Source organism: Emys orbicularis, chromosome 12 (genome assembly GCF_028017835.1).
Source record: "Emys orbicularis isolate rEmyOrb1 chromosome 12, rEmyOrb1.hap1, whole genome shotgun sequence".
In the NCBI taxonomy this organism is placed as follows: domain Eukaryota; kingdom Metazoa; phylum Chordata; order Testudines; family Emydidae; genus Emys; species Emys orbicularis.
The window spans coordinates 28,677,508-28,695,561 of NC_088694.1; the positions used below are offsets into that span (position 1 = coordinate 28,677,508).

The following is an 18,054-nucleotide window of genomic DNA, read 5'->3' on the forward strand; positions in this document are numbered from 1 at the left end:
GGGCACCCCTCTCTAAAAGAGCATCATTTCCTCTGGGGGAGATGTGTTGGAACTGCTCCCTGATTGCAGCCCCACACAAACCCAGATTCTGATACCCTCCCTGCTGGGATGGAGTCATGTATGGTACGACGCCCTCACCTGATCATTTCCATGTGTTCATCTCCCCTTCCCTCTGACCCCTGGATGCTCTTGGAGCTGGCCTAGGATAGACGTTAGGGTTCCCGGGTGTGGCCTGGAACTGCTGGTGAGGAAGGAGAGGTCCCAGTGGGGGGAGGCTGTCCTGAGAGTTCTGGAATCTTCCCCTACCCCATGTGGCTTCTGTTCCTAAGAAGGGATTGTTAGCTCCCATGACCTCATAGACCCGCGTGTGTGTGTGCTGGAACTGGTGATGCCAGTAGACTGCATTGTAATACCAAAGCCCTGACTCCTCATGGGCATCAGACCCAAGCAGCCCTTTCCACAGGTAGGGATGACACTGCAGAGACCCTGGCAAGGTCCCAGCCCACTGTCCTAAATTTTGTCATGTTGCTATGTGCTGTTAAACAGCCGTTGTGTTCCATCCAAAGGGAGGGGTGAAGTGATTCCTACACTGACAGCTTGTAAAACTCTGTAAGATCCTTTGGGATGAGAGAGGCTATTTACATTATTTATTGACAGGAAGCATGTCATGCGCACTCACTGAAATGCAGCCACCTCTGTGGTGAAATGTAGGCGCTGTTTAACAATGTATAGCAACTACACAACAGTTGAGAACAGACAGGAAACTACAGGAATTGTAGGGAAGCAAGATTTGCCCAGCAAACTGTTTCACACCCCTATTCTTGCCTCCAGGGCTTGACTCTTGTTTGCTATGTTCTAGATCTCTTGCTAAGTACCACACACAGCTCAGTCCCAGTAGGATAAGGCCATTAGCTGAACGGTATTGATGGTATCCATTTAGAATTCTATTCAGAGCCCATCACCTAGAGGTGGGGAAATGGAGAGGGCAGATGGGGCCAAATCTGGTGTTCTTTTCTCTGTCTTTACCTGAGCTTTGTCTGCATATTAATTTGGAGACAAATCCTGCAAAGTGCTGCACACCCTCAGCGCCTGTTGACTTCAGCAGGAGTTGGTGCTTAGCACAGTGTCTGGCAGAGCCATGCCCCGAGTAAGGAGTGCAGGACTCCACCCATGGAGAGTTATCTGCACAGAGCAAACACTTCTGCAGGAACAAAACATAAGCCAAAATAGGGAACGATCAGGTTAAAGACTTGCTAGATGTATTCAAATTCAAATGTGGTGCTTAAACTGAAGTAATTTCAGAATCAATTATCTTTGAGAAGTCCTGGAGGAAGGCTGAGGTCCCAGAAGACTGAAGAGGAGAAAACATAATACATATCTTTAAAAAGGGAACAAGGAGGACCCTGGGGAATTATAGGCCAGTCAGACAAATTTTGATACCTGGGAAAAATTGGAACAAATTATTAAACAATCGGTTTGTAAGCCCTTGAGATAATAAGGTTATAAGGAATAGCCAACATGGATTTGTCAAGAACAAATCATGCCAAGCCAACCTAATTTATTTCTTTGGCAGGGTTACTGGCCTAGTGGATGGCTAGAGGAGAAGCAGTAGATGTGATATATCTTGATTTTAGTCAGGCTTTTGACACAGTCCCACATGACACTCTCATAAGCAAACTAGGGAAATGTGGTATAGATGAAATTACTATGAGGAGTTGAATGACTGCACTCAAAGAGTAGTTATCAGTGGTTTGCTGTCAAACTGGGATGGTGTATCTAGTGGGGTTCTGCATGGGTCAGTCTGGAGTCCGGTCCTATTCAATATTTTCATTAATGACTTGGATAATGGAGTGGAGAGTGTGCTCATAAAGTCTGTGGAGGACACAGAGCTAGAAGGGGTTGCAAGCACTTGGAGGACAGAATTAGAATTCATGAGGAGCCTGAAAAATTAGAGAATTGAACTGAATTCAATAAGATGAAATTCACTAAAGAGAAGTGCAAAGTTCTACAATTAGGAATAAAAAAATCAAATGCATAACTACCAAATGGGAAATAACTGGCTAGGTAGTAGTACTGCTGAAAAAGATCTGCGGGTTATAGTAGATCGCAAATTGAATATGAGTCAACAATGTGATGCAGCTGCAAAAAGGCAAAAATCATTCTGGGGTGTATTAACAAGAGTGTCATATGTAAGTCACATGTAATTGCCCTGCTCTGCTCGGCACTGATGAGGCCTTAACTGGAGTTCTATGTCCAATTTTGAGCACCTCACTTAAGGAAAGATGTGGACAAATTGGAGAGAGTCCAGAGGAGAGCAACAAAAATGATCAAAGGTTTAAAAAACCTGACCGATAAGGAAAGTTTAAAAAACCTGGGTATGTTTAGTCTTGAGAAAAGAAGACTGAGGAGGGACCTGGTAACAGTCTTCAAATATGTTAAGGGCTGTTATAAAGAGGACTGTGATCAATGTCTATCAGGGATGGTCTAGACAGTATTTGGTCCTGCCATGCGGGCAGGGGACTGGACTCGATGACCTCTCGAGGTCCCTTCCAGTCCTAGAATCTATGAATCTATGAATTGTTCTCCATGTTCACACAAGGGAGGACAAGACGTGATGGGCGTAATCTGCAGCAAGGGAGAATTAGATTAGATATTAGGAAAAACTTTCTAACTCTAAGGGCAGTTAAGCTCTGGAACAGGCGTCCAAGGGAAGTTGTGGAATCCCCATCACTGGAGGTTTTGAAGAGCAGGTTGGACAAACACCTGCCAGGGATGGTCTAGATTTACTTGGTCCTGCCTCAGCACAGGGGGCTGCACTTGATGACTTCTTGAGGCCCCTTCCAGCCCTACGTTTCTATTCTGTGATTCTACCAGCTTCTGGGATGTGGCTTTCTTATTCACCAAAAACCTGCTTTGTGGGTCTCTCCTTCCTGAAGTTAAAGATCGCTGATCCAGAGCCTGGGGAGAAAGAGGGTGGCAACATCCAAATATCTTTTACACGCTGCAAAAAGCTCTTTCTGCTGGGGCTGTCTCCTGGTTCACGCAGTGTGACTGCACTGCACAATTATATAATTCCACTCCAGAGCGTGACTAGCAGCACAGATTGACAAGGAGAGAGAGCAAAGGGTAGTTTGTTAGCAGACAGGAAAGCACTTTCTAGCATGAGTTTCTAATAAAAGCCAATGTTAAATGGCTCAGCAACGCTTTTGTTGCTTTCTATCAGTCACAACAGAGGGACGTTATAGGAACACTAAGCCGCCCGTCTTGCTATATACACTACTGTAACTCCTGATCTCTGACTGATTTCCAGTCCACTGTGTTGACCAGGTGCCAGCATTTTCTTAGCCCCAGTTTCTCTGGTTAACAATGCTCTATAGCATCTCTCGATGCAGAATGGACGTCCCTGTATGTCCGTATTCCAGAGGTTTGCTCATGGAAGCAGTTGGCCCTGCACTTCCCACTCCACCAGGAAAGCCAGGAACCCACACCTTCTTGGTTCTCAGCTGATAGAGTGGAGCCTCCTGTCCCCTCTTTATACAATGAGAATTTCTTCTCAAGCATTTTGCCTTTTCACCCGCCATCCTTCTCATTGGTCGATTCACCTCTCGGAACCCCCAAAAGGCTGTGAAGGGAGCTGTCTCCAGGGCTAGCTCGGCAGCACTCACTTTGCAAAGCCAATTTCTTTCTCACCTCCCACCCCATCCCCCACCTCCTGCACTGTCTCCTGGAAGCCCTCTCTCCAGCCAAGGACTGCAGGGTGGGGTCATTGGTGCCAGACCCTTAGTGTAAGGTTCTAATATTTCTTGCCTTCCTCCCACGCCCCAGAACACATACTAAACACAGCCAGTCATTTGAGATGCTCGGGTTGGTTTATTTTCCCCCTTCCATGGGTTCCTTGGTTCCAGCGTGCGCTATAGTGTCGCTGGAGACAGCAACGCTCCTTGGGCTGCTCACAGCCTGGGCCATCCACTCCCAGTGCCTGGGTGTACAGTGTACCAGAACCTCACCCCGTTCTTGGAGCCCAGGGAATCCCCTTCCTCAGCCTTGTCAGACTCCACCATAAAAAACAGGGTCAGGATCCTCCTCATCTTCTGGATGTCCCCATCTCCGGCTCCCAATCGTGCTGATGAGGGGAACGGCTGTGGTGGCCGGGGAACCTCTCCCCTCTTGCTGCCTGGCTCCGATCTGCCAAAGATGTTAACTTTGCTACCAGGAGGGAGGGTGATCAGAGAGAGGGTCTTTGGGCTGTGGGACAGCTTCCCAAGAGGAGGAATCAGCACCGCTTTGATCTGTAGAATAAATGAAAAAACAATGCGTTCTGTCACATTGGCGTGGGCTGCTCCCCTGGCGCGCGGGACCTCCTGTTTCAGCTCTCCAGCCTCGGCCAGGCGCTCCTGGAGAGCAGACATGGTCAGTTACGCTGCTAATGGTTCCGCAGAGTGAAGCTACATACACTAGAGCTACTTTCCGGAAAGTGCCTTCCCGGCGTCACTGGTCCCTTCACAGTCACCGCAGGGACAGGGTGTTTGCTAGTTGGCTGACGGGAAATTCCAAGGCTTCTTATGAGGCGAAGTGGGTGATGGTCTTTGGGGACTTTCCTTGGGTTATGGATGTGTTTTAGGGGACTGTTCCCCAGTCCCCCTGCCCAGGGTTTTGGTTTCCTGTTTCCCCGAGAGCGAGAGACAGTGGCTGGCCTAGGGGCTCGAATTCCGATTATTCAAGAAGGATTAATACAAATACATTGTCGATTAGGAACTCATGATGGTTCTTGTCACCAGCATTCCTGGGCACTGTACAATGCGGTGAACAGTATCAAAATGTACAACCCCTACTCGACCCACCAGCGTAATGCACCCCTACCCCAAAAAGAAAGTCATCCCTGGGCCAGCAAAAACCTAGAGAAGGGCCTTAGCCCAGGGCCAGTTATTCTAGTTTTGAAACCTGCTTATGACACAAGTCCACACAGCAGTCAGCCTCTTTCTGGTCTCTCTACAGGAGAGATGGAACACGGTGATAGTGTTAGGGGGTTGGAGCCTGGCGTGTGTGTGTCTGTGGCAGTTGTGTGGGGAGCGACTGTGCATGTTGTGTGGGACGAGGGGCGTGGCCAGGTGGGGTGTGAAGCTGTCAGAGAGCATTAGTGTGGATGACCCTGTAGCTCGGGCGAGTCACCGGCTGGCACTTACAATGCACTTGTTCTTTTTCAGATAGATAACCAGTCGCCCTTTCTCCTTTTCCTTCTCCAGATCTGGGCACTTCTCCTTCTTCTCTTGCTTTGCTTTTTTCACCTTCTTTCGGGAGTTGTAATTGCCCATCTTGTGATTCCTTCCAAGCCAGCTGGTACTGCCCCTACTGAGCCAGTTGTGTCAGAAGTCAAGGAGCTTCTGTGATGTCAACCGTGGGCATAGATGTGACTTTACAATGGATGAGGTGTCTCTGAGGCTGCCTGGCCCATTGGGTCCCATTGTCCTGCTGCCTATCCCCTGGATACCATTCCCTGGCAGTGAGAGAAAGAGGCCAGGTTCTGTGTGTGTCTTTGTTTGAACTCCTCAAGGCATGGAGTGCTGGGAGCAGATTGCACTGGGTGGATCTGAATTATGCTAAAGAGACCCTCAAATCAGTTTGTGCCACATGCAGCTCGTTCCTTCCCTGATCCTTGCCTGATAATGAGCTGACCCAGTACAAGTCACTCATATTGTGTTGTTTTGCTGAGTGGTCTCATTAAAGACAGTTCAGACGGCAGACTAAAGTATTGTTTAGTGGGCATAAGTGAAGTGGATCTGGCCCTTTATTTTAGAGATGGGATCACCTATGTGTAATGCACCCACCACCTCTGGTTGTAACACAGCAGAACACAAAGTGCCACACTGCCCAGCGCTTTGGGATAGAAAGTAGAGACAAGTCCCGGATCCAGTGAAGCACATGGATGAATTTTAGGAAGGCAAAGTGCCCAGGATGCTGGTTTAACATCCCTGCTCTTGCAAAAATTGACATGGGATCTTTAGTAACTACCAGTGATCGGGAAAACCTTCATCCCTAGCAGCCCCCTACTTCCATGCTCAGAATGGACTGAGAAGGCAGAACACTCCTAGTGAACTACCAGCATCACTACTTGCAGTACCCAATGTCCCTTGCAGGTCTCCCATCCAAGTATAGGCCATGTCCCAGTGCTACTTAGTTGATAGGATCACAGCACCAGCTGCTCTGGCTGCAGGCAAATGGTAACCTGTCACTTCCTACTTGAGCCCTGATCTTTGGTTTTGATCTCTCAGCTGAGAAAACAATGTGATGATGCAAAAAGGCTTATAGCTTCAGGTGGGAAATGCTGCGTTCATGCAAAAGCCCCACCAGTCTGATGTTATGTAGCTGTCTACCTCAGTTGTGGCCACGTGCCAGGTAGTTAGTTAGACCTCTGATTGACAGCAGCTCAGTCCACACATCTTGAGAGTGCAAAACTGCCCCCAGGTCACTGGATACTCCCAAATGGTGAATGCAGAAGGGCAGGCCAGCATTTAAACTTCTATTTCCGAATAATATTTTCTGTGGCATTCCCAGAGTCGTCATCTGCTTTTTAAGGGAAACAAAGGAGGCTAAAAAAACTTGAGAAGGAAAAAGTACCTGAGAAGGAGAGAAATCCAGACACTGTTCTTTTAAATGGATCTAAGGATGAAAAAGAACCTTGGAGTAACCTGGACCAGTTTTAGCCATGCAACCAGAAGACAGAGAAGACTTGCTATGACACACCTAATCCATCTGCTTGGCTGACTCAGGATTGTCGCCTCCAGTATATTTAATAGCACATAGTCCACAGTCTAGTTGCAAATGCCCCGTGTGAGGGTGATTCGCCACTTGGTTGGGAGGCTGAGAGATGTTACCATTAGGAACTCTTCCCTGATATTTAGCCTAAATGGTCCTTGTCTCAAATTCTTCCCTTTACTTCTAGTTCTGTCCCCTTGCACCGCCTCCAGAAATTCTCTTGCCTCCTCAGGAAGCGCTAATAGACTCTCCAGATATTTGTAGGTCGTTCTTGTGTCTGCACTCAGGAGTCAGATGTAATGGATTAGGTTCTGGACAGGGCAGTGATTCTCTCCTCCGCCACTCACGTTGTGGGTTTCAGCAAATCTCCTAACATCTCTTTGATGCAATGTCATCTGTGTCAAGGCATGTTGCGAGGGTTAATTAATGATTGCAAAGCACTGAATACAGGCTAAGTAGTGATGCATGCCTTAAGCTTTCCTCGTGTGACAGTTCTTCCAGACTTTAAATCATTTTAGCTGCTCTCCTCTGATCTCCTTTCAGTTTGTCCCTCTTCTATGTCAACCTCCAGGTTCTACACCCATCATCACCAAACTTGAATAAGCATTTCCTTGCAAAGGGAAGGTGTCCAAGCTGGCTGGGGATCAGGAGCTGAGATGCCATGTCTTAAGATTGCAAGCACCACAGGTCCTGTGTCTTCTGGCTTCCCAGCCCTCTTCGTGTTGCTGCACGGTCATTAACCAGGAAAGGAGATCATCAAATTGCCAATGCCACTTTGGGGATGCAGAGCCACTGGCAGCAGCCCTACTCTGCTGCATTGTACCTCTGGAGGACAGTGTTACAGGGCTCGGAACAAAGCATGTTTATTACATCTCAGGCACATGGCATTTGAAAAAAGGGGAATGTGGAAGAAATAGATTATTAGCATATTTATAAGGAGAAATCGAACAGGCGGGAAGCTGCTGTAGCTGGTGTTAATGTAGGATTCTGCTCATTCATAGAATCATAGAAGATTAGGGTTGGAAAAGACCTCAGGAGGTCATCTGCTCAAAGCAGGACCAACCCCAAGTAAATCATCCCAGCCAGGGCTTTGTCAAGCTGGGCCTTAAAAACCTCTCAGGATGGAGATTCCACCACTTCCCTAGGTAACCCATTCCAGTGCTTCACCAGCCTCCTAGTGAAATAGATTTTCCTAATATCCAACCTAGACCTCCCCACTGCAACTTGAGACCATTGCACCTTGTTCTGTCATCTGCCACCACTGAGAACAACCGAGCTCCATCCTCTTTGGAACCCCCCTTCAGGTAGTTGAAGGCTGCTATCAAATCCCCCCTTACTCCTCTCTTCTGCAGACTAAATAAGCCCAGTTCCCTCAGCCTCTCCTCATAAGTCATGTGCCCCAGCCCCCTAATCATTTTTGTTTCCCTCCCCTGGACTCTCTCCAATTTGTCCACATCTTTTCTGTAGTGGGGGCCCCAAAACTGGACGCAATACTCCAGATGTGGCCTCACCAGTGACGAATAGAGGGGAATAATCACTTCCCTCAATCTGCTGGCAATGCTCCTACTAATGCAGCCCAATATGCCATTAACCTTCTTGGCAACAAGGACACACTGGTGACTCATATCCAGCTTCTCGTCCACTGTAATCCCCAGGTCCTTTTCTGCAGAACTGCCACTTAGCCAGTCAGTCCCCAGCCTGTAGCAGTGCATGGGATTCTTCCATCCTAAGTGCAGGACTCTGCACTTGTCCTTGTTGAATTGGCAGTGTCTTGGTCCATAATTAGCAGTCACTGATGAGTGTCTGCTTCTGGAAATGCTGGTGGCAATAGCCTTGTTCTGCCCAGCAGCCAGACTGACTCTGAAGGCTCATGACGCGTATGCACATTCAGCAGCAACCTGCAGAATTTCATTGTGCTGGTATTTATCCCTGGGGTTCCCAGCCTTTGGCACATGCATCACTACTAGTACTTCAGACTCTTTTGGTAGCACTTTAGGCTTCTCTGCCCAGATCCACAACAAAGGTGTTTAGGCTCCTAACTTCCATTGATTTCAGTGTAAGTCAGGAGCCTATATACCTTTCTGGGTCTGGGCCCTCATCTCTGCCTTAATGCTTTTGTTGGATCTTGGTGCCTGCCACTACCACATCCCATTCAGTTCATGATCTGTCCAGAATGGTGTTTGCACTGCTCCCCACCCCAGGTTCATCTGCAAGTGCCCAAGCTCCATTGCACCAGTGAATGGGAGGTGGCAGGCAATGAGTGGTGCAGCCTGGAAAAGTTGCCTGACATGGCTGGGAACTGTTGATTTCTTTTTCTATAATAGTTTGAAGGAAATTGAGCTCATAACTGCCTGAATATGGAGAAGTTCTGCTGAGTAGGAGAGGGCTGATCCAACGGAAGATGCCTCCACAGCTTTTGGACCATGGAGCTGTGTTGATTATCTCCTTTTGCTCTGCAGCTTGCAAGGGCTAATTCTCTTCTTTAGGCCTTAGGGGCTTTGGCTCCCCATCTGTAGAACAGATTCCCAGAGTCTTCAGCATGATGTCACAGTGACCACTCAGGGTATCCCCCCAGAAAACAGAGGGGGGGGAGGGATAGCTCAGTGGTTTGAGCATTAGCCTACTAAACCCAGGGCTGTGAATTCAATCCTTGAGGGGGCCACTTAGGGATCAGGGGCAAAATCAGTACTTGGTCCTGCTAGTGAAGGCAGGGGGCTGGGCTCAAGGTCCTTTCCAATTCTACGAGATAGGATATCTCCATTAATTTATTTATAATTCTGACGTGGACTCTGAGTTCTTCCCATGGCCTGCAGAATGAGAGTGACCTCTTCCTGGCTGACAATCTGGAGGCGTATGTGCCACCTGTCTAGGACCATAGGAATTGTCAAGACCAGACCAGACCCATGGTCCCATGTAGACTGATGTCCTGTCTCTAACAATGGCTAGTGCCTGATGCTAGAGAGGAAGGGGTAAAATGCCTGAGGGCATTTACTAGTCCAATTCTGTGCTGTGAAGAGAATATTTTCCTCATCCCAACTCTCAATTTGCCCTTCTAGTGAAAACTTGAGCTACAAGGCTGAGATACCCCACAGCTTTCTTTCTCTGGCCTGTGGAACGGATGGCTGTCAGCCAGGAAAGAACAGTAAAGGGAGAATGCCGGGCATGGATGTAAAAGAGCACAGAGGTCTTGAAACCCATGAGATACGGGAAGGAGAATGGGTGGAGAGCTTCCCTTTAGTGCTCCCGGGTCGTTAGCAAGGGCTGCAGGTAGCCAGTGGAATTGCTTCCCTGCACCAGAAGCCTCAAAAATCTTCCTCTTATGAAATCTCCAGCTTGATCTCTCAGCTAAGCATCACCTGAGTTTCAGGGGCTGGATTCTGCCCTCGGTTGCACCAATTTACTCCCAGTGTAATAGCACCAAGGAACCTGACCGCCACAGAAGTGGTGGGATGGCGTGGAAAATGGCTGTGTGGCTATCTATCCCGCTCTTCAGAGTCCCCTCCCTCCGTGCCCTGATTCCCTCAATGCTGAACTCTGACCTTTACGTTAGCCCTACCCCATGAACCCTTAACAGGCTGGCATTCTGCATGCTGCCCACTAAACAAATGTGGAAGACGAATTCATGCTCGTGGTCTCCAAAGAGCTGAGTCGTCTCCTCTTCGTATGCTGTGAAATTCATCCCAATGCATCCCTTTAGTTCAGGAAGGGTGCCCTAACCCGCTCCCATGGCAGCCATCAGCACTCTGCCATCGCGCCCGCCTGGCGCAGGGGCAGCAGGGAAGAAGATGCCAACAGGACTGATAAAGTGATGAATGAATGGGATGAACAGGAGCAGCCCCAGGCCCACAGCTGCTCCCCAGGCCAGTAAAACCCACCATTCTTGTGATGGCGCTGGATCCATTTCCCTCACAAGCAACTCTGGGTGAGGACTGTTGTGTGTCCCAGCCACACCCTACAGTACATGGGGGTGCATGCAAATCAGTGCCTCCTAGAGAGTCCGGAGCTGGCGTGGCCCCTTCCTGTGCTATGTGCTCACACTCTACACTCTGTGTATGCTGCACCATGTTGCTGTGTGCAGATGAATGGCCCTTCCTCCCATCCCTTTCCCTTCTTGTGCCCCTGCACCAGTGTCAAACATGGTTGAGGCATAGACTAGAGCGGGTGTGTTGATCTGAGGTGGAGCTGGTGGGCTGGGCTGGGCTGTTTCTTTGGAAGCAGCTAATCTGTGAATGCTGCGAGTGTCTGGTGGCCATAGGGCTGGGCACTGCAGGGAGAAGCTCGGAGGGCTCCAGGGCTGGAGTCTGCCAGTCACTGACCTGCAGACTGACAGCAGGGCCTGCAGGACCGTAAGGGGTTGGTTTGTGTTGCCCATGGCCGGTGGAGTAGGGAGCTGACCCATGGTAGGCAGAAACAAAGCTTCCTTACACTAAAGGCAGGTGGTAGCAAGGTAACTCACAACATGGGGCACCCACGGGAAGCGTCACGAGAATGTCACCTGAATGGAAACTAAATCCCCGTACCAGTTCTTCCCCTTTGTACTGCCATGTGATTTTCCTGAGGGAGCATTTTCTAAATTCCACTGGTTATCTCCATTCTTCTCAGTGCTCCAGTCATATATCCCTTCACTGTCTGCACCCAATTCTCTGGGTAATTTCATGGGAAAGTTTTATATTTATTTCACCTTTCTGTGGTGAAGTAAGCTCTTTTGTCATATCAGTGTCCTGCAGGAGGTGATGGCCTTAGCTCAGTATCTGAAGGAAAAGTGGTGTCTAGCAGCTAGAGCGGGTGACTGGGCATCAGGCTCCCTGGGATTTCTTCCCAGCCTTGCCACTGATTTGCTGTGTGACCTTCAGCAAGTCACTTTCAGTATCTCAGATCCTCCATCTGCTTATAATGGTATGTTTATTTGCAGCATATAGTTCAGCTGCTGGATGTCTCTGTGTGCTGTATAGTATTCCAGACAGGATGTGGTCTGTGGTAAACAAGAGAAAGAAAGCTGGAACTCAAGCTGGGTGAAAGCCTGTTGGTCTGTGACTCTAGTTGTAGAAGTTTTGGTTAATAATCATCTCCTGTTTAAGATGGACTGTGATACTATGACACTGTTAAGTGGGCATAGTAAATCTTTGCCCAGGAGATGGGCTGTTGCGAGGCGTAATACTTTGAGATTCCTGGGAAAAGTGCTAGAGAAGCATATAATATTATTAAAGTGCCCATGCCTTTCTAGTCAGCTTTATTCTCCACAACAAGGAGTGTTAGCTGCATGCCTCATATATTTTGTGGCTCACCTCTGCTTACAATCAAAGGAACATGATCCCTCCTGCTCTAGAATGCTCGGTCTTTGGCCTCAGTTCAGCAAAGCACTTAAGAATATGTGCAACTTCCGTTGGATTTGACGTGATTTAAGCAAATACCTAAAGATAAGCGTGTGCCGGGATGTTTTGCTGAATAGGGCTGGATCACTGAATCAGGGCACTGGTCAGGAGAATTTCTGTTGTGTTATAGTTATCGGATATTTATCAGTTTCTGATTTTCACTGTAAATGTTGGGCACATTTTGTTTCCAGTTTTAGGAGTAAAAATGATTTTATCTGTGTTTAAAAAATATCCCTTGAATTCTCTCCTACATTGGCCATCAGGATGCCCAAAACATAAGAAATGGCTTATGGATATAGGACATCTCTCACCTCCTTCTACAGACAGATAACCAGATAACATGGTAACAGTGGGGTATTTTATATGGATTTTATAGAAAAAGCCTATTTTCAAACTTTTGCTTGTGTCACTTTGAACTGCAACTGGAAACTTTAGCTCTTATGAGGCAAAGCCTTGTCCTGGGTCAGAGATCTCTCACAAGTCACCAACGGGGCTGATGAATGTCTGAATTTGGTTCACAGAGTCCAGGCTGGGTTAGTTCAAGCCAGAAGTGCTATGTATCTTTGAAGGCAGAGAGACCTCCGGTCTCCCGGCTGCTGGCTGAGCTCAATGGTTCTCATATTGTGCGTGGTCCAGCACACAGAGGGCCATATTCTTGCCTGCTGCCATTCCTTGGAAGTCCGTGGAGTTAAACCAAGGATAAATTTGACCTACTCGTTAGTTGCATTTGTGTATTGAGTTTAACCTGAGAGGAAAGAAGCTGCGGGTCTAGTCCCTGCCAATGCAATGACAATTTCAAATGATTCTCTTTGTGGGAGGTGGGTGTGGATTCGGTGATGGGGACAGGTGCCGGATGGGCTGCCCTGGGGACTCTGGTCCAGTGGTTCTCAACCTTTCCAGACTTCTGTACCCCTTTCAAGAGTCTCAATTGTCTTGGGTGCCCACAAGTTTCACCTCACTTAAAAACTTACAAAATCAGACATAAAAGTACAAAAGTGTCACAGCACACTAGTACTGAAAAATGGCTGACTTTCTCATTTTTACCATATAATTATAAAATGAATCAATTGGAATATAAATATTGTACTTCCATTTCAATGTATAGTATAGCGAGCAGTATAAACAAACCATTGTCTAGGAATTTTAGTTGGCACTGACTTTGCTAGAGCTTTTTATGTAGCCTGTTATAAAACTAGGCAAATATCGAGATGAGCTGATGTACCCCCAGAAGAGCTCTTAGTACCCCCGGTTGAGAACTGTCCTTTTGTTGGTCCCACAACAAGCACACTGGGATAGCAATGGGGCACGCTCTGCCGTGCTGCCCCACCTGCCTCTGGGCTGGAGGAAGGTGTTTGGGCTCTCTGGCCCATTCAGTCCGACTCCCTGGCCTCCGTGAAGCTGCCAGTGGGGAGGCCCATCGATGCTTGCTGTGCTGTGCTTTTTGTCCCAGGGATCCCTTCTGCAGCTAGTAACTGAGTTTTGCACTGCACTAGAGAGCCGCTGATTGTTGCCAAACGGTTCCCTTTTCCAAAGCAGTGCGTTCAATAGCCAGCGCTTCTGAGAGCCTGGAAATGAGAACTCCTGAAGCGTTTGACCTGTGAAAATGCCATTAGCTTCCTTGCATTTTGGAGCTGACTGTGCCTGACGAGAGGAGGCCAGCTGTGGTTTCCCTTTAATCTGATCTCTGTTTTAAACTGCCCACTTCCACTCCACATCCCGCGATCATCTCTAGCGTTTAATACACCACAGCTCAATGGGACGGTGAAGAGCTACCAACTGCCTTGCCTATAGCCAGCTCTGCTGGGCACAAGAAGCTGCACAAACGAGTAGTTAGAGCAGAGGATTGAGAGCTGAGATTCCTAGGTTCTTGTCCCAGGCTCTGCCACTGACTTTCTCAGTGACCTTGGACGAGACATTTATAGATTTTGATGTTCCCAGCACTTACCTCAAGGCTCTAAGGTCTTTACAGAAAAGCAAAGCCAACCCAGTATTAAAGTCTGCAACATTTCTATATGTTTATTCACCTGCCCCAAGCATGAACACGCTCTGCTCATGCCTCAGTTTCCCCACCTGATCAGTGGGAATGCATTAACCTCTCTGCCTGGGGGCTTGGGAGGGGCTCTGAATGGTTGTCCAGTGCCTGGAGCTCTTTGGACAGCAGCGCCATTATTGTGCAGAACTAACCGATCTCCCCACATTGCTCTGGGCTGCGTATAAAATCTGGGATGGCCTCGTCAGCAGCTGCTTCTGCCAAGTCCCAGTGAGGCACTGGGTGGGAGGGAGTTGGGCCTGGGACATAGCAGGAGAGGAGGCTGCAGCCCAGGCAAGAGCTCTCCTGGAGCACCCACGATCCGGCGGCAGGTGCGACGTTCCCTCTCTCTCCTTCCCCACAGGAGTATGAGAGTTCCTCCAAGATGGAGCAGTTTGTGACCCGCTTCCTGCTACGGGAGACCAGGACCCAGCTGCAGACCCTGCAGGCCTCGCTGGAGTGCGCCTCGGACACGATCGAAGAGCAGGCCGGGTTGGAGAGGTAATGCCGGGGTGGCTGGCGTGGGGCATCCTGTATCGGCACCGATGGGAGGTTGGGAGCGTGGCCCATGGTGAGCTGTGTATTTGGGACCCACCCTTTTGTGCTTGGTTCCCAACGTGGCTTGGGCTAATGGCCTCCCAAGAGAGCCCAACTTGCAGCAGGGTGTTAATGCTACAAAACACAACTCCCAGTGACTGCATATTAACACAGCTGACCCGCAGAGTTGGGGGGAACCCTCATTCCCACGTGATGCTGCATGTTCTGCTCCTCGTTGGCTTCGTTCCTGAGCCCCGTGACCCACTTTGCCCCCTTAGTTACCAGCAAACAGGCCCATTACTAGAGAGCTGAGGAAACACCGCTCCAGCGAGGGCCAGAGGCTGGAGGCACTTGGACACGCTCTTACTGTGCTCTCTGGATTGGACCCCTGTTCTTCTGACATGCTCCTTTGGGTCTTACTCTGAGGCTATGTCTACACTGCATGTCACTGGCAGTGGCGTGTAGTGTATGTGTAGCTACACACTGCAGTGAAGGGCAGGCTGAGTCCACACTGCACTGCACGGCTGCATGTGGCCGGGAAAGGCTCTGGCCAGGGGAGGCAGTGGGGAAAGGTTCCAGCAGCAGGGAGCTTCTTTCCCCATTGCCTTTTCCCTGCTGTCGGAGCCTTTCCCCAGTGCTGGAGTCTTTTCCCAGCACAGGGAGCTGCCAGCAGGGCCGGCTCTAGGCACCAGCAAAACAAGCTGGTGCTTGGGGCGGCACATTTTTAGGGGCGGCATGGCCGGCACCAGAATGCCGCCCCTAAAAATGTGCCCCGGCCGCCCTAGCTCACCTCCGCTGCTGCTGCCGCTCGCGCGCCATGGCGCGCGAAACAGCTGATTCGCGCGCCACTACTCGCCCTCCCTCCCAGGCTCTCAAACCTGGGAGGGAGGGGGAGATCCCGAGCGGCCGCGGCGCGGGCGCCGCTTCTCCCCCTCCCTCCCTCCTAGGCTTGAGAGCCTGGGTGGAGGAGGCAGGGCTGGGGATTTGGGGAAGGGGCGGAGTTGAGGCGGGGCCGGGGGTGGGGTAATTAAAAAACGGGGGGGGGGGGGGGGGGCGGCCAAAATTGTTTTTGCTTTGGGCGGCAAAAATCCTAGAGCCGGCCCTGGCTGCCAGAGCCTTTCCCCACTGCTGGAGCCTTCCATTGTGCCTGGGAAGGGCTCTGACAAGGGGAAGCAGCAGGATGCTACATTGATAAAACGGCAGGGTCGATGGGAGAGGCACTGCTCGGGCATGCAGAAAGCCATGTAAAGTACATAGCCAAAGGCTCTGGCATGTCTGTGCTCTACTCACCTAAGCAGTGTCTCACCATCTGCACTGCTATTTATTCCTGGGTTAAGGGGGCGGGCAGTGTCTGCCCTCTACACTGGAGGGAGTGTGCAGTGTCGCTGTACCCTGAGAATTGTGCAGACCACTGAAAAAAAACAACCAGGCACTGCCTGCCCCAACTGCTTCAGTTCAACTGGTGCCCAGCACAGGCGCTGCGCTGCCCAGCCCGCCCGCTCTGGGCCAGCCAGTCCCTGGTAGGGGTGCTGCTCAGTCCACCTGCTCCAGCCCAGCCACTGGCTGACTTGAATGGGAGTTTGTTTGAAGAAGCACCTAGTAAGATGTGAGTGGGGCTTGAGTGCTCAGTCAGCACGGCTCCGGATCAGGTCTGAGACGCTCCTGGGTGACTGAGCTGTTTTTCTGTTGTCGTTTGAGCATTCATGTGCAGACCCAGGAGTGGGTGCGACTGTGCCAATCCGCCATGTCTGAGCGTTTGGGCAGCACATTTGCCTGTGTAGAACATGAGCTCTTTCTGCTCGGCCAGAAAGTCTTGGTTTCTTCCTTCTGGTGTCATCTAACATTCAGGATCAGGCCTCCAATAGATCTCTAGTAGTGAAAACATGATTGTCTCGCTGATTTCCCCACCTCTGTGGTGCCTGCACACCCCATTCCCGTGGTGAAGCCCCGGGGTTGGCAGACACAGGGAAGGATGTAGCCGGCGGGCTGTGCTGAGTGCATCCTTTTTGTTTTTAGGAAAGACTTGAAGAAATCTGAAGTCTTCATTGGCCCAAGATCTGGCAGGAGATGTGGGCGCAGAGCTCAGAAGACCATCTGCTTGTCTCCAACGGATCCCTATTCCGGGATGCTTACTACAGGTATTGCCAGGGCCAGGAGGATGGGGGAGAAGCTGTTGCCACTGTGTCGCCTGTCTCTTGGGACCTTGCTGCCTTTGGAGGGTAGCGGTGTGGGTTGCAATGAAACATGGCAGGGTGTGAACACCGGCTCTGAGTCTGCTTTCCTGACGGGATGTGAGTTATAATGCCCGAGTTCAAGGAAGCCTCGTGTGTCTTTCTGTGATTTGGCAAAGCTTGATGGATGGGGAAATATCTGAACCAACGTTCTGGAGGAAGTCAGATCAGGCTATTGTTCTGTATGCAGTCCCGCTGCCAGGAAGGACGCCAGTGCTGATGTTCCAGGGACCATCCTATCTGTACTTAGCTGGAGCTTCTCAGTCTCCTTCGGAGTAAGGATCAGAGTTTGGGTCTGGTTTAGATCCAAATGTTCAGAAGTTTATCCATATGATTCTAAGCCCTGCCCACCCCACCCAATCCATACCACCCCACAGCCTTCCTGCTCCCCTCCCGTCCCCACCCATCCAGCAGTCTCTGGAGATACTTCAGATCAGCACCTGCACCTCTGGATGCTTAGCTGAACCCCAGCTGGTACTTTGGCATTACCATCAGGGGATCAGGATTGGCTCATTGTAGTCACATAAATCACAAGAAATCCAGAGGGCTCCCATCCTGCTAGCAGTGAAATTCAGACATTGCAGACATTGCCTGCAGTCTCAAGGAAGGGTGTATTATTTAGACAGAAAGAGAGTAAAATATTGTCTGCCTTCTAGAGCCAATAAATGCCAAATAAATCTGTCCCCTAAATGCTAAAAGGCAGCAAGAAAGGTTCACCACTTTCTCAGTCTGTTGTGCCTTCTGCCAGGGGACCTAGTCTATATAAGAGCTGGGGCAGACAGCCCAGGTGTGGGTGAACTGAACCTGGCTAACAATGGATCCTCCCTGTCAATATTCCATCTAGGGGTTTATGTCGAAGCTGACAGCCAGTGGGTGGCTCAGATTAACAGGCTACAGCAGCTCATTGACAAACTGGAATGCAAGGTGAGTGGGCAGAGGGGAGACTTGTTCCGCATATGGTAATACAGCTCAACCCCACCCTGCAGCCCCCCTCCGAGTGTGGGCCTGGACCCCTGCATCTCAGCCAGTGCAGCATCACCTCTCACTCGCCTCAGGCCTGACCTGCAGCACTCCCTGCTGTTCTGGTTCTGGCCCCCCTGTCAGCTCTGCTAATGGGCCCACTCCTGACCTG

The 18,054-nt window shown here is 49.9% G+C and overlaps 1 protein-coding gene across 1 annotated transcript in view; it reads left to right on the forward strand.

Annotated features, from left to right (window-relative positions):
* NECAB3 (N-terminal EF-hand calcium binding protein 3) overlaps positions 1 to 18,054 on the forward strand; it is a 131,557-nt gene that overhangs the window by 105,308 nt on the left and 8,195 nt on the right. The window contains exons 6-8 of the mRNA XM_065414690.1: positions 14,519 to 14,655; positions 16,708 to 16,829; positions 17,767 to 17,846. Coding sequence (XP_065270762.1) covers positions 14,519 to 14,655; positions 16,708 to 16,829; positions 17,767 to 17,846 — 339 coding nt within the window. The remainder of the gene's footprint in view (positions 1 to 14,518; positions 14,656 to 16,707; positions 16,830 to 17,766; positions 17,847 to 18,054) is intronic.